At 31.8% G+C, this 16,705-nt stretch overlaps 2 protein-coding genes across 2 annotated transcripts; one reads left to right on the forward strand and one right to left on the reverse strand.

Moving 5' to 3' along the window:
* On the reverse strand, positions 1–5,845 carry LOC118030481 (histone deacetylase 14, chloroplastic). Its single transcript, XM_035034613.2, has 9 exons — positions 5,708–5,845; positions 4,873–5,039; positions 4,266–4,340; positions 3,218–3,319; positions 2,864–2,935; positions 2,496–2,552; positions 2,028–2,279; positions 791–972; positions 1–564 (listed from the first exon to the last, which is right to left on the reverse strand). Exons 1-9 carry the CDS (start codon positions 5,742–5,744, stop codon positions 264–266), a joined length of 1,245 nt encoding a protein of 414 aa, XP_034890504.1. The 5' UTR covers positions 5,745–5,845; the 3' UTR covers positions 1–263.
* A 5,513-nt stretch (positions 5,846–11,358) lies between these two features.
* Positions 11,359–13,736, forward strand: LOC118030489 (ABC transporter G family member 5). Its single transcript, XM_035034624.2, has one exon. It carries the CDS (start codon positions 11,573–11,575, stop codon positions 13,565–13,567), a length of 1,995 nt encoding a protein of 664 aa, XP_034890515.1. The 5' UTR covers positions 11,359–11,572; the 3' UTR covers positions 13,568–13,736.
* Positions 13,737–16,705: the final 2,969 nt, after the last annotated feature.

The following is a 16,705-nucleotide window of genomic DNA, read 5'->3' on the forward strand; positions in this document are numbered from 1 at the left end:
TAAAATCAATAATCGCATTTTCCCATCTTTCCATATCTTGGAAGAAATTCGATGGGAAACTGTATTCATCTAAATATGAAGCATAATCTTCTTTCAGAACAACGTAATTTCACCAGGTAATGTCACTAATCGACAATCTTATCACTGTGGGGCCTATACATGTTAAGACGATACTATACAAGAACAGTAACAGGTTTTTTCAGACTGCGGTGATTACAGAATATGCTGAAAATAGCTTACTAGTGATGATGAGACATCGATCCTCAGAGGGAATGTATGTGTTTAACTCTCTGGATCGCCTGCTTCACCTTTGTTGATGGTTCTTCGTACAAGATGGCAGGGTTATCAAACTCAGATGCCAAACTCTTCTCACCGAGGAAAGCTCGAAAGGAGTCCGTTACTGAATAAGAAAGAGAATCGAGGTTGTATCCTCCCTCCAAGAAAAACACGCATCGGCCACCACATAGATCTTTTGCCAGTTCCTTAATATTAGAGGCAAGCGTGTAGTATGTTCCTGTTGTAAATTGAAGACTCCCCAGTGGATCCAGAACATGAGCATCATACCTGGAAAAAATTCGCAATACATATGATTTGTTCAGTTATTATTTTTAATAGTAGAAACACAGTTCCAAACCTCAATTACGAGACGTTAAGACTATCATATATATATTAGTTCAACTAAATTTGCTATTTAGAATTTGATCAGATTGCTTATGAAAGGCTTTTGAAACATTCACAAATAACTGATGCAGATGCATGGTCTGCACAAAAGTTGAGGATGGCAACTCACCCAGCAGAAACAAGAATAATATCTGGCTTGAACCTTTGAGCACTTGGTACGATGACTTCATCAAACACAGTCCTCATGGAAATGTCACCTGAGCCTCCTGGTAGAGGCAGATTTAAAGTTGTACCTTCACCATCTCCATGACCTATCTCGTCAATTTTACCCGTACCTGGATAGCTTCCATCCTATACCCGTTAAGAGAAAAATAGGATTCAAGTGGTTAGTGGGCACATTTTGTGTTAGACCATGTTCATATCCAGCAGCAGAGATCCAGCTGGAATTAAGGCATTGGGCAGGCAAACTCCAAGAACATGCTACAAGTAATCTTGCTGCGTTGGCTAAGTATACTGATCAGTTAATCACATATTTTCTGCCATTTAGCATGTCTTTTGATATGCATATTACTCCCTTATCCTAATATCATTTGTGTATCTTACCATTTTGGGAATCAAAATGTTTCTCCTTATCTTCTCTTTCACTTTTAACAATAAAATATTTGAAAATTTAACCAAACAGTTCTTAGTAGCATGAGAACACAGAAAGAACTCAAAATAAATGGACAGACAAAAAGATCACGAAACAGGGAGTAAGACAACATTAGTTGGTACACAGCAGATATTGACGGTTTTCATTATTTTAAGTTTTAAAATTCCTACCTCGAACATAAAGCTAATTACCGAAAGTGAAAGGAAAACCATAAATAAATAAAAGAAAAGATGCTTTTTATATCACATCATTTTTCGTCAAACCTCAATTTTTTGCCGGGGAAAAAATGTCAAACCTAAACAATCTTTAACCACTGACATAGAATGACATTTCACACCTGGTGAGCTAAGATTTTATGACTCCTTTTATCTTGAAAAGGGGATGTGTTGAACATTTGAGGTAACAACACATGCACTCATCACTGTTTAAAATTCCTACTAAAGCTACCATACCAAACCAGTATGGTAGTTAAGTTTTTGTTGAACAAAAAAGCACACAGTTTATTTTCATAATCACTTATATGAAGGAAACAAAAACTTATTCTAATCAAATATATGCTTGAGATATCCACTTGACTAGATTTTTTTTCTTTCCAACATCAGACATTCCAATCAGTGTTTGAATATAAAATTCATGCTCCGAATGAGACATCATAGATGGCAAGAGGAAGAAGTCAGTGAGATTAGCAAGATGCAAAAATTGCATGTGAATAGCAGCAAAAAAATGTATTAACTCCAGATAAATTATAGCTTACTTGGTGAGTGGACAGGAAGTATATATCTGGATCATCATAAAATGCATCATTCGTCCCATTCCCATGGTGAACATCAAAATCAACGATAAAGACTCGTTTTAATCCATGCACTAGTTGAGCATGACGAGCTGCAATGGCCACATTGCCAAAAACACAAAAGCCCATGGGCCCTTTTGGAATAGCATGATGCCCGGGAGGTCTGATCAAAGCAAATCCTGTAGGTGGATTCTGGCTGCAATTAGATGCTGCAACCTGACATATGACAGAAGGTTTTTCCTGATAGTCAATAAAGGAACTTTCCTATCTTTACAAGTACCATCTTGCTTCAAAAACAACAAATTTAAATATCAACGTATAAATAGTGTTTTAGAAATTAGGGTCAACAAAGCTGGATTTCATCGAGTGAAATGAAACATTGAACAGAGAAGATTATCATAAAGAGACTAACATTCCAGGTTGAGACATCACCACTGAATCGATCAAGGCTAGTCCTGCTCCAGCTGCCACAAGTGACTCCTGGAACGTCTGCATCATAATGTCTTGATAAGAAAGTGTACGACAAATAGCACATATTGTTAATTAAAACAAAGAACTCGTATTGAAGCACCAAACTCTCCCTCATAGAATGTGGTTATACAATCTAATGATTGAATGCATATCCAGTCATTGATATTTTTTTTCAAGAGAGGTAACATAATATAATAGCACATATCCTATTTTTATCTTAAGAAATGGAAAGCCATTAGGAAAAAAAAATTGCATCTATACTCTAAAGTCGGCAAGAATTCACAAGCCCAAAAACAGAAAAGCAGAAACACCTAAACAAATGTACTCACAGTGGCAGTAGCATATGTTGGTCCAGACCCCTCGATATAAATAATGCCCTGTTCTGAAGCTTGATCCATAGCCTAAGTAAGAATGACCAATAGAATTAGTCATTGAAGTAAAACAGTATTTAGCCTAAAAGACAGACAGACAGACACACCCACACACACACAGAAGGAGAGAGAGATTGCAACCACCTGTAGTGATCTGGAAAAGAAATAAACAACAAAACAGAAGGGGTTATCTATGTAACAGGTTCTTTCACCTTTGCAAAATGTTTTCATGTTTCTATGATCCTAAGAATAGCCAAGACAAAAAACAGAGGAGGGAAAAACAGCAGAGAGAGAAGGTCAAGGCAAAACTACCTTCTCAAGGCCTGCTACATAAGCTTTGGCATGAACATTTGCAATGTCATCCAGTGAAGCAGGCTTGAAATCTTGAAGTTCAATGATCTCAGAACCACGAAACTGAATACAGAAAAAAAAAAAAGTACTCAATACACTTAACCAGGTAAGAAATGGTTCCACTCTTGATACATACCATTGAAAAAGAATGAGAGATGGAGATTCTCAAAATTTCCATGTTTTTTCATTTGTTATAAACAGATGATCCTTTTAGTATATTTCAGTTTTTCATCAGTTTGTAAAGCAATTTTACCCAGCATTGCTGTTTGTTATGCAAGGTTTTAAGAGAGATCTACACAGATTGCATTCGTAGGTCATTCTCAAGACTTGCACTAACAAAATTGTGCTTGGGAGTCCAAAAATTTGTACTTGGCAACACAAAATGGTCACTCTACCAGGGCTTTGCTGAAAGTAAAAGTTATTATTGTTAACTGGTAAAGAAGAACATCAGTTTTAATGCTAAGAAAAGAGGAAGCAATATGATCCATGAAACATGAAAATAGAAAATAAAATCTGCAAAGAAAAAGCTTATATATACATCCTATCCAACAAATTTTTATTATGCAAGGAAAACTTTATATATGATATAGATAGAATGATTTTTGCATACTAAATAAAATGTAAGCATATTCACAGGCTGATTCCTTCCCTTAATTTTATAGACAAGTCATTCTAGAAGAAACCTTAATTCTATTCACAGTAAACCAATGATTTTAGAGAAATTTTCTTATATATGCGAGCACGAGCATACACATCAGCATGGCTAGAACACTCTTCTTTTATCATAGAATAGTTATTAGAGGAAAGCTCCAAGGCCATTTGTTTAACTTTCAGGGATAAAATACAAAAACTTCAACAACGGCGAGTTTTATAGCTCTATTAGGGGAAAAAGATAAAAATAACAAGATAAGACGACAAAATGAGCATAGATTGAAAATCATAAATAAGAGCATCACATTATAATTATATATATATGGAAAAATATAATAGTAAAATATCCGACAGCTACCTTTGATGTGAGTTCTGCCTTTTCAAGAGCACTCACAATTGCAGGAACTCTAAGATAGGATTCGGGATGTGCCTCCTGTTAGTGAAAAAAATGGAGAAAAATCCATGAACAAAGTAAAAAAGGGAAAAAAACTACAAAGAGAACCCATGCTCTAACTGTAAAGAAGCAACACCACGGAAAATCAAGAAGTTACTCCCTACGCTGCAAATTGTTTGACCCTGTACAGTATTCCAACTTTATGTAATGGGAGTTGCAGATGTCATTTCTTCCAGTGTCAGAAATTGTACTGAATTTCAAGATCTTCCAATCTTACTGTGACTAGGTATGCTTACGTTTTTTAAGTTTCAGAACCCAAGTATGCTAAAGAAGCACAAAAAAAGGATGGACAAAGCCCCTTCAAATCAGGTTCAATTTGCTCGCTTTATGATAGAATAAAGAAAAGATTCTAAAGGTTGACATGCTCATAACACAAGCCATAGCCAGACTTGATGTATCTTGTTCCCAGAACAAGACAGGCATTTCTCAGAAATGAAACCTTCACAGTTGTAAAGACTCCATAGCACATTAGAACATCCATAATATGAAAGCATAGCTCAGCTGAAGATACCTGGTTATGACCCATGGCAGGAGCAACACTATAAATTACTCGTGCATCAGTTAACTTTTCAATCAGTGGATCCTTGTCTAAACTATACGAGCAAGAAATAGAAAATCCACTACGCTTTGTGCAGAACTGCCTTCGCAAAATCGAACGCCTCTGAAAATATCTGCACCCTGCAGATTGAGAACCAAAACCAAGCCCCTTATAGCTCTTCTGCTAGTACAGATGATCCCGCAACAAAAATAAAATGTTCCCTTAAAAAAAAAAAGAGAAAGCTTTTTTCTTTCTTGTTGAGAAATATCATACATGACAACATCAAATGCCACAAAAATCCGGCTTGAATAACTAAAGCACCTCCAATCAAATAATAGCTTATCGAGATATTTATCTTGTAATAATCTTAATAATGAATTACATAACATGATATTAAGTGATCAATTTTACCATTCTTCTCAACAAAAACATTTACTTGGAGCAACCATTAAAACAACACAAATTTCAAGAATTGAACAAACCAACAAGCCAAATCTGTTTATCCCAAAGAATTATATATTTCAGCTATAACAATTCAATCACAACAAATTTTGCAACTGTCCCAGAATTTACTATAACAAGTTGAAAGAGACATTATAACAAAAACCCAGATTTACAAAAACAGAAAAAAAATAATCAAAATTGTTGAATTTATACATTATAATTTTCCAAATACAGTTAATTATTCACAACCCGCCACCAATAAACATCAGTCCACTTTCCTTTTCTTGTAAAGATACTTCCTTTCATTGAATAGCAACTAAATTACCATTAAGTATATAAATTTGAGAAAGGAGGGAAGGGTTACCAGCAAAATATGGAAGGCGGAAAGTTTGAAGCTCCATTGAGGTGGATAAGCGAGCTTGTGGCGCTCAAACCTGTAATATTATAGTGTCTTTTTTTTTTCCTTCCTTTTCTTTCTATAGCCCGTTGTTTGTTATTTTTTAAAATGCTTCTTGTTCGGGATTGTATTGTAATAATAATAATTTTATTATTTTTAAAAAATTATTTTTAATATTAATACATTAAAAAAAATTTAATTGAAAATAAATAAATAAAATAAAATAAAATATTTTTAAAACACAAAAAACAAACTATAATTTTTTTATAGCATTTTATTTTTGGGCCGAGAGATGGAGGAGCATAATTGTTCTAGTTATCATCGTAGGCCTGAAATTATTTTTGTTTTCCCGAAAATGTCATTTGTGCTAGCTTGTATAGAAAATTTTCATTTTCTAGAAAATAAAAAAAATTATAGAAAACATGATTGTTAAGTGAAAATAAAAATTATTTTCTTAAAAAAAGTATTTTCTAGCTCTTAAATTTTTTAAAAAAGTTTTTGAAAAGCCCACAAACAAAAACTTATTTTCATATTTCTCTTTAATAAAGAAAAGACAAAGACATTGTTTGATTTACGTGATTTATATCTTTTAATTTGATTTGATTTAATTTTTTCTGGTTTAATTTGGTTTTTTCAATTTAAATTCGGTTTGGTTTAGTTTTTTCAATTTCAAGTTTTTAAAATCAAAACCGAACTGATTATTTTTTTTTTAAATTATAATTAGTTTTTTTTCACTATTCAATTTTTTTAGTTATTTTTTTCTGTTTTTATCGGTTTAATTAATTTTTTAATTTTTTTTTGCTCGGCCCTAATAATTAATGGGCTAGATTGATATTATACCTATAATTAATATAGTGATACATGGGGCATTCTGTAAACATATTGTTTAATTTCCTAGGAGGTTAATAATGTCACACGTCCCTGTATTTATTATTATTATTATTATTATATCTTTATATCAAAATTCTACATGTTAAATTTTTGTTATTGGATAGGTCATTCTGTCAATTGATATATATTTTCGTCCTCAAAATTTGTCAAAATTTTAATTTTGTTTACTTTATTTTATTTTTTTTACAAATAAGTTCTTAATTATTCTTTTTGGTCCTTATATTTTAGAATAAATGACGTTTAGTTCCTAAATGGTTTTTATTTAATTAGTTGTCTAGCTACATGTCAAATCTTAAACTTGGTCAAAATTATGACAATAGATATTTGATATTGTAGGCAATAAAATCTTAAAATTTCAAAATTATAAACTTACAAAAATTGAGACAAGATACAAGAAAATAAATTTTTAAAAAAATAAGAGAAGAAAAAAAATATTCTCATAATATATTATTTGATATTATAGGAAACAAAAAAATCTTATTAAAATACGAATTATTATTATTTCCTAGGTCACTAAAGTGATTTTTCTTTAATTTTGATTCTTTTCTCATATATATTATCATAAATATAGGATTTTTTAATAAAGAATATTTTTTTATATAATTTAAAATGAATTGATGGATAAGATAAGAGTTAAGAGGATCTAAATAGATATACTCACTGAAACTAAGAATTTTATTTTATATAATATTATATATTTATTTCAAAATTTTGACCAAGTTTAATACATGACATGCAAGAACTTAAATGAAGAAAATTATTTAGGAACTAATTGCATTTATTGTAAATTATAATAACAAAAACACTTCAATTAAGGACTTATTTGTAAGAGAAATAAAATATAAGAACAAAACTAAAACTTTTTAGAAAGTTAAACATCGATGAAATATTTCGTCTCATGTATTATATGCCATTATTTAACGACGTTAACGTACGGATCTAACCATCATAAAAATATAATATAAAATATTGATATAAAGACAAAAAATAATAATAAAAAAGGAGTATAAGTGGTTAATACGACATTAACCCATTTCCTAATGGGACGTGAAACAGCCTACTGTATTACTCCTTTTTTTGTCGTACCAAAGTACATAAAAGAAAAGCCCTGCATTCTTACTCGTATTATTGCAATGAAAACAGCTGAGGGTTTCATCAGTGTTTGTAAATGCAGATTAATTTATATTTTTAATAAATTTATTTTTTTATTTTTATAAAAAATAAATTTATATATATTAAATTATTATAATATACTGATTTTAAAAATAATTTTTTAAAAATAGAAAAAATATTATTTTAAAACATTTCAACATAAAAAATATTTTAAAAAATAATCACAACCAAACTTTCAAATATACCACACCAAATAATAAAAGCAGTAAAACACCTTTACAAATAATTTTTTTTTTTATTTGTTAGGCAAATTCTGTTGTTTGACTATTTTAAATAAAAAAACCTTTCCATGCATGAATATTTTTTTTATTTTCTTCTAAAAATATGATGGTAACTTGACTATTTTTTTTTTTTTTAAGAAAAAATAAAAGAACCCCTCATCCATAAATTATTTTTTTAGAGTAAAATAATCATTATACTATTAATAAAAAAACATGTTCCGATCATTTTTTCTTTGATTAATCTTATAATGATGAATATATCTTATAAAAAAGATATTTCTATCTCTAATTGAAGGTTTAATCATTTTTTTTAACAATGACAAAATAGTATTTACAATATTCTAATATATAATTTTTTGTGTCCAGGATCACACTAAAATACTAAGCTCATTTAGTTTTTTATATATATATAATTTAAACACAAATATCCAAGCCACAAATACAATAACAACAACAACTATTATTATTATTATTATTATTATTATTATCTTTAGAAATGTTCTATAATAAAAAAGCGAGGATGATTATCGTGTGAATGTAATAAATACAATATGGAACTCTTTTTGGATAGACTCGACTGGAATCCCTTGTTTATCATGATCAATGGATGCCTTCATGGTATACCGTCCATGTACTTGAGGTTCATATTCCAAATAATTCCAACCATTAATTATAATATTCTTAATATAATTTATTTCATGTCATATATCTTACAACCAATGAATTTGGTCTTACGTGACTGCAAACTATACACATTTCTTGGCATCTTGTCTTGATCGTCAGATTTGAAGAAGTACTAGTGATATTTAAGCAAGCTAAACCTAAATAAAGACAAGGTCTGATCAACCCTATAGACTATTTCTCACTAAAAAACTAAACCATCAGTCTGCCATTAACCAATGACAGCAGTCCTCTAGCTAATTACCTGACAAAACCAGTGCTACAGTTGTTCAAAATAAAGGATTAGATCCTCTTTTAGTCGTAACCAATTATACATGCAATTGTCTATATGTGTATGGTTTAGAGATTAATCTTTTGTTCTTCGAGGAAACAACAAAAATGAGATGGATTATAAATGAAGATTCCATCTATAGCTTGTTCTAATCCGAGGAGCTAAGCAAAACTAGGCTGCCCAAAGTCAACTTAGCAACTTGATTTTGATTACTGGCTGAAGATTTTCTGTCTTATAAAACAGAAAAAAAGGGTTTAATTATGCTTGGGATTTGAGTTATACCCTTATTATAAAAACAGGAAGGCAATTATATTGACATTAAAAGCTTGATATAGTACCATTGCTAGGTCATGGCTGCCTCTGTATGCTTGAGCTAGCTAGCTACCAGTGTTGTCAATGGCCAAAAGGGTTGGAGATTTCCTGTTCGCTACCAAGCAAATAAGACAATCACTACATGGCCTTTGGGAACTGATATAATGTCATTTTCAGCACCAGGAAAAAATCGTGTCATTTTCGAAACAATTATTTTCTTTTCCAAAACATTGAGTGGAATAATTTAATTCTGAGGTCGAAATGTTTCAGGGAGTACTGATTAATTTTAAACCACAAATGGCTCTTGAAAGTAACAAATTACCTTATAATCTGATCCAGTTGCACGATAATATTATATTAATATGATTCTGAAGAAACGCGTCATGTTTATCATTCATCAACCTGCAGGTACAAACATGTAGATAAATATGATTCAATCATGATACATCTACGCCTCAAATGTTGAATAATTGCTGAAAAACGACGTGGAATAATTGAAAGGTGGTGGAGGAGGAAAAGGTTCACGGGTGGGCTGTAATTTCTTTAACCAAAGTAGATAGCATGATTGGTGGGGCAAGAAGATGGAGTCCACAGAGTGCCTGAGTGACCACAGAAATGGCCAGCTCAGGGAGGGGATCAAGTCACGGGTTCTTACTGCTACGTGCATTTGTAAACATGAACAAATCTCTAGACAGCATCATCACCACATGAGGCTTTTTTTTTCTTTGATTTCGAGGAGAGCTAGCAGTACCACAAGTTTGAAAAAAGTGCCAAAGGTTAAACCACAAATCTCTACGGCCCCGCAACCTACATGGAGATCTCTGATCTCTTGTCAAGTTCTCAGCCCTCGTAAATGATTCTTTCTCCTGCCATGATCATTTTGCCCCATTCATTATTTTGCCCCTTGTCTTGTCTTTTTACAGTATGGAAACTTGATTCTGCTGATTAGCTAGTTGTGGAGCTAAGAAGGAGCTGGGAACTGGAGGGAGCAATCTCCTCCTAATTCCTCTTTTCTTTTTTCTTTTTTTTTCTGATGATATTTGCAAGCAAATAAATAAATATGAGTCTTGAACTTGGTAAGAAAGATTGCTTTTGAGATATATCAATTGAGATATTTGAACTAGAAAACATTTTGAATTGCAGAAGATGTCGATTATTTTGTAATTATGCTAAGAATTGGCATAACGAAGAGATTAGGTCAACAGTAAAAAAAAAGAAAAAAACAATGTTAAAAACTTTTTATACTTTTATGAAATCGATGAGTTTTGTATGACTATAGAACGTGATTACAAATACCTACTACTGATGTTTTAATGTTTTAACACTTCTTATTACAATTTCTAAGATGTTTAACATTAATTAGATCTCCTGGATTTTTGTTTTTGTTAAAAAAAAACAGATTGAAGCGTAAAACCGTCACTGCCATGGGTCGATTATCAGCAGCCATGGTCGATGTATAATGGTGTTCTATCCTAGCTACAAATAGACAAGATTTCATAGGTTACTAGCTACTACAATTTAATGTGATTTCAGCCACAAATTTGAGCCCCCAATGGGTCCCATGCTTATCTTTTCACTCATATGGAGGCAGCTTCCTGCATGCATATGCTTCCAAAATGGTTGATTAATTTATTTTATTTTTCCGAGTGAGGAGACTTGAAGTTCACATTATACACTACCGGAAACCTAGCTAATTATTTTCTGCAATTACATTTATTTTTTTAACAAGATAGATATCGCCTACAACCAGCTATGATTTGTTGAATAGGGAAGATCCTAGCTTAGAGGTTGCTGGAATGTTCAATTCAGTCCCCATTTTATAAAAAATGCAATTTGGTCATTTTTCATTATGTGATTTATGATAGTTATTGACCGAATTTGAATTGCGAAGGCTAAGACAATAACTTGCTAAGAACATGGGGGATCAAAACATGGTTTTGCCTTTTTTTTATTTGTTAATTTTGATTTTCTTAAGAATCTTGGTTTCTCAAATGAAAATACAAACTATTATTGAGTGGAAAACACCAAAACTTACAACGAGAAACTATAAGATTACACGTATTAAAACATGTGAACTATCCAATTTTCCATAACAAAATAAATACCAAAAAACTATCAAGAACCATTTCACGTGAAGCTCTTGTAACATTTTCTAGGCTGCAATTGTACCACTACCCTCAAAGTCCTCTGAGCCATCCAGTAATTGTTCTACTATTTCTTGCTTTTTGTTCCCACTGGGAGTAAAAAAAAAAAACCAAGAACAGCCGTACATATTAGCTAGTGATGCCAATAAACTGGTTGAATCTCGAGAAACCAAACCAAAAATTTGAGCAAAAAATAGCAATGAAGAAGCAAGGTTGTGAGATTGAAGCAATGGGGATTTCCTACAAAATCTCCACCAAGAAAAGAGAGAACCCTTTTAAAATCTTCACCAAAAAGCAAGAAATAAATGAAGAACCAAAGCAAGTGATGGATCTCGAAGAAGCAAGCCTTGTAGCCAAGCATGTCTTGAAAGATGTTTTTTGCAAAGCAAAGCCGTGGGAAATCCTTGCCATTGTTGGTCCAAGTGGAGCTGGAAAATCATCCTTGCTTGAAATCCTAGCTGGGAAACTCACCCCACAAAATGGTACCATTTTTGTCAACCAAAACCCTATTGACAAAGCTCGGTTCAAGAAGATTTCAGGCTATGTCACACAAAAAGACACCCTCTTTCCTCTCCTTACAGTCGAAGAAACACTCATGTTTAGTGCCAAGCTGCGTCTAAGGCTTCCTCAAGCTCAACTGAGCTCTAATGTTAAGTCCCTGATGAAGGAGTTAGGCCTGGATCACGTAGCCATGACTCGAGTTGGCGACGACAGGATTCGTGGGATATCAGGCGGAGAAAGGCGTCGTGTGTCGATAGGAGTTGATGCCATTCATGATCCTGAAGTGCTAATTCTTGATGAACCAACTTCTGGTCTTGATAGCACTTCTGCTTTACAAATTATTGATATGCTCAAGGTCATGGCAGAGACAAGAGGCCGAACCATAATACTAAGCATTCATCAACCCGGATTTCGGATTGTGAAGTTGTTCAACTCAATACTTATGATGGCTAATGGATCGGTCTTGCATCATGGCACGGTGGATCAGCTTGGTGTTAATTTGAGGACAATGGGAATGCAGCTTCCTATTCATGTCAATGTTGTTGAATTTGCCATTGAGTCCATTGAAACCATTCAACAGCAAAGAGAAGTCTTGCAGAAAGAAATGCAACCCCAAGTGCTAACATCATCAACAACAAAACCACAGCAGAAGAAAATAGAAGAAGTTGGCGAGGGTAGAAGTGGCAAGTTCACTCTTCAACAGCTCTTTCAGCAATCGAAAGTAGTTGATGAGGAAATTATCAATGTTGAGTTTGATTTTCCTCTTGGTTTTGCTAATTCAAGGTTGCAAGAAACTTTGATCCTCACTCATAGGTTCTCCAAGAACATTTTCAGAACCAAGGAGCTTTTCGCATGCCGGACAATTCAAATGCTGATTTCTGGACTTGTTTTGGGCTCTATCTTCTACAACCTTGAAGATGATTTGATTGGAGCAGAAGAAAGGGTAGGCCTATTTGCTTTTATATTGACTTTCTTGTTATCTTGCACAACAGAAGCTCTACCAATCTTCTTGCAAGAAAGGGAGATTCTTATGAAGGAGACATCTTGTGGGAGCTATAGAGTCTCATCATACGCCATTGCCAATGGACTCGTTTACTTGCCATTTCTACTCATCCTAGCCATATTATTCACAATTCCACTATACTGGCTAGTGGGGCTCAATCCAAATTTCATTGCGTTCATGCATTTCCTGTTGTTGATTTGGTTGATTCTCTACACAGCGAATTCAGTTGTGGTGTGTTTCAGTGCTCTAGTGCCTAACTTCATCGTTGGGAATTCAGTTATTTCGGGGGTGATGGGATCATTCTTCTTGTTCTCCGGCTACTTCACAGCGAAGCATGGAATACCAAATTATTGGATCTTCATGCACTATATATCGCTGTTTAAGTATCCATTTGAAGGGTTTCTGATAAATGAGTTCTCAAATTCAGGCAAATGCTTGGAATACATGTTTGGGAAATGCATGGTTAATGCAGAAGATTTGCTTAGAGAAGAAGGATATAGAGAGGATGAAAAGTGGAGAAATGTGGTGATCATGGTGTGTTTCATCTTGCTTTACAGGTTCATTTCTTATGTCATTCTTAGGTTTAGATGCTGTCCTGGCATCCGCAGTTTCAAGGGAACACTTGTCTGATATATGATTCTGCTGAATCTCTTTATCTATTTCTCTCTCTCTCTCTCACGAGTGTGAACAAGAGAGTTCACATGTTTTTGGAATTTACTTAAGATAGAAGCCAAAGAAATTAATATCAAAATAATAAAGAACTAAGCCCAATACATATAAATCATGAGCCTTTCTGTTTTGTTCTGTTCTGTTCTTATTTCCTTTACTTTTAGTTTTTCTTAAGCACAGTGATATGAGAGCTTTGAATCCGGTTTAAAAAAAGGGTGCTTAAACAGTTACACATCTCAAGATGGAAACCATAAGGAGAAGTTGTTGCTTGTTGTGTGTGTGGTAAAATCGAGTCCAAAAAAGGTGAGGATTGCTTGCTGCCACAGTTTAATTTTCAACAAGATGAAATTAATCAATCATGTAAGATTACTATAACTTAAACTGGCGAACTGTTCTCTCGATTGCAGCTAGCCAATGGACAAACCAGCCATCATAGAGATGCACCCTTTTTTGTAAAGCAAGAAATCAGGAACTGGTAAAAAGGGTCTGCAATGTCCAGCTAGAACGATCAGGTTCTTGTCATGGAGAACTTTCATGCTTCTTGATCTGTCTCTCCCATGGGATTATTAATGTTCACAACCCTTTCTGAATCGCTAATGTTCACGACACCTTCTGATTCGTTCACGTCATCTAGTTCAATGGATGTTGATTTAATCAAAGTGAATGAATCAAATGATCACGCATACAAAAATGTTTGACAAAAATAAAAAACTCAAAACACTATTTAAATAAATAAGTATTTTATAGGTGTGGTTACTCCAGCCACACCCTTTGTTGTTTTGTTAATGGCATGGACTGTAAACACAATGCATGTTTTCATTAGATTTTTTTTTTTAATTTATAAAGATCAAATTGAAAAAAAAAAAAATAGAAAGCTAATAGAGATTTGAGACATCGTAAGAGTTTTGCCCATACCCAACTCAAGATCTGACCTGATTAGGATATGAAATATTATGTTGTGGGTTAGCTTGCTAGAGCAACGAGTAGATATAATTAATTAATTACCTTAATAAATTTAATTTTATACTTTTTGAATATATTAATCTTGATTACTTGGTTAAACTTTTTAATTAATAAAAGATACCTACTCGTTGCTCTTTTTAATGTTTAAATCTTACTGTAAACAATTTGTTATATATATATATATATATCAACTTTTTAACCCGGTTGAGTCTAATTATAAACTCAACCCAAGTAAGTCCTAGGTCATGAACTTTTTAAGTAAATTTATTGAGTCGAAAGGAATTTTATAACTATCATATTTACCTATCTTATTAATGAAAAAAAATTCAAATATTTAAATGTAATTTCTGAAATAAAACCGAGAAACTTTATATTACTTTAGAAATAATTATAAATAGAATAGAAAATCACAATAAATTATACATGTCACTCCTCATACCTAATAAAAAAAAATCATGATCTCAATCCATGGATGAGGCTACAAAATAGTTTTCTTTTTTATATTAAACATATAACTCATGTGCTTAATTGTTATTTAATTAGAATTAACATGGATTATGTGAGATTTGAGAGAAAACTCAAAGTCAATTTCGGTCTTATGCAGATTAAACATCAAGGGTGTGAACAAAGAAGGCCGTTTTGGAATCCAAATCAAAGTAAAATAGTATACAATTTGACATTTTTGAAATTCAAGTCAAAAGTAAACCGTAGACTTATGGAGCTTCCGTATTCAACTGGCAATTGCCCACCTACACCACTAAAAGGTTATTTATGGTGTTTTATTCTTTATATAAATAATAAACTATTTTAATATATATATATATATATATATATATAATTTATAATAAATTTGAGTCATAACTCATTTGATTATTACGCGTGACAAGTTATTTATAAAAAGTGGATGATATGTTATTTATTTTTAAATAAAAAACAATAAAACATATAAATCCAGCTTACTATGCATGTATGAGTTAGACACTGAGCCTGGCCCTAGGGTTTTTTTACACTCTAAAAATATTTTAATAGATTGACTTCCTTTTCAATTTTGATATGGTTTTTAAATATTATTTTAAATTTTTATTTGAATTTTAATAATTATTTTTTCAATTATTATGTATTTGATGTGAAAATAATAATAATAATAATAATAGTAAATTATTTATGAAAATTAGATTGAAATAGATTGTTTATTATTAAAAATTTTTAATTAGATTTGGAATCTAATTTTATAATATTTATTATTTTTTAAGTTTTGAATCACACAAAATATAAACATACTATTTTGATATTTTTTTGTTAATTTGGTTTAACAATTATACTTAAAAAAATAAAAACTATGCTTATAATTATAAATATTGCTTTTAATAAAATAAATAAAAAATTCATACGTATAATGAATTTATTCTTTCAAGTTTAATGATAATGCAAAGAATTCTCTGATATCTATAATTTTTTTTTATTTAAATCATAATGCTTCGTTGCTATTTTTTATTTTTTTGACTTCCAGAGATTCAAGGACTATATACGTACAGCTAGCATTAATAAGCACATATACCATAAACCTACCTGTTCATAATTAAAAGTCTGGATCATCACTCTCTCGAAGTCAACCTGCAAGCAAGCAGATATCCACCACATATGCCGATCAAAGTTTTGCAGTCAATTCCGAGCCATGGCCGCCATTGAAATCATTAGTTTTTCTTACCTCAGGTTTGACCGATATATATATGGCCTGTTTTGTTGAAATTTTTATAAAGTGATGATGACGTTGTGAATTGAAACAATTCATTGAATAGCAAGGATTGATGATATGAATTCCAAAGTTGACGAAAGCTCTACGATTTATGTTTTTTAATGACAAGGGTAGACCTTGAACTCAAAATTAATTGGCTCTTTAAATTAATTAAGTAAAATAAACTTGTGTTAATTTTAAATTCAAAATATTTTTATTTGAAAAAAATATGTTAAGAAATAATATAAGATCATTTATATAATCTCATTTAATAAATTGGAATTTTAAGTTTAAATAAATCTTAATTTCTATCACCATTGTTTCTATAATTAAACATCTTCACCGAAAACTTTAATTTAAAAATAATATATTAACTGATAATTAATATTTTCACCAATAAA

This window comes from Populus alba, chromosome 5, assembly GCF_005239225.2.
Source record: "Populus alba chromosome 5, ASM523922v2, whole genome shotgun sequence".
Classification (NCBI taxonomy): domain Eukaryota; kingdom Viridiplantae; phylum Streptophyta; class Magnoliopsida; order Malpighiales; family Salicaceae; genus Populus; species Populus alba.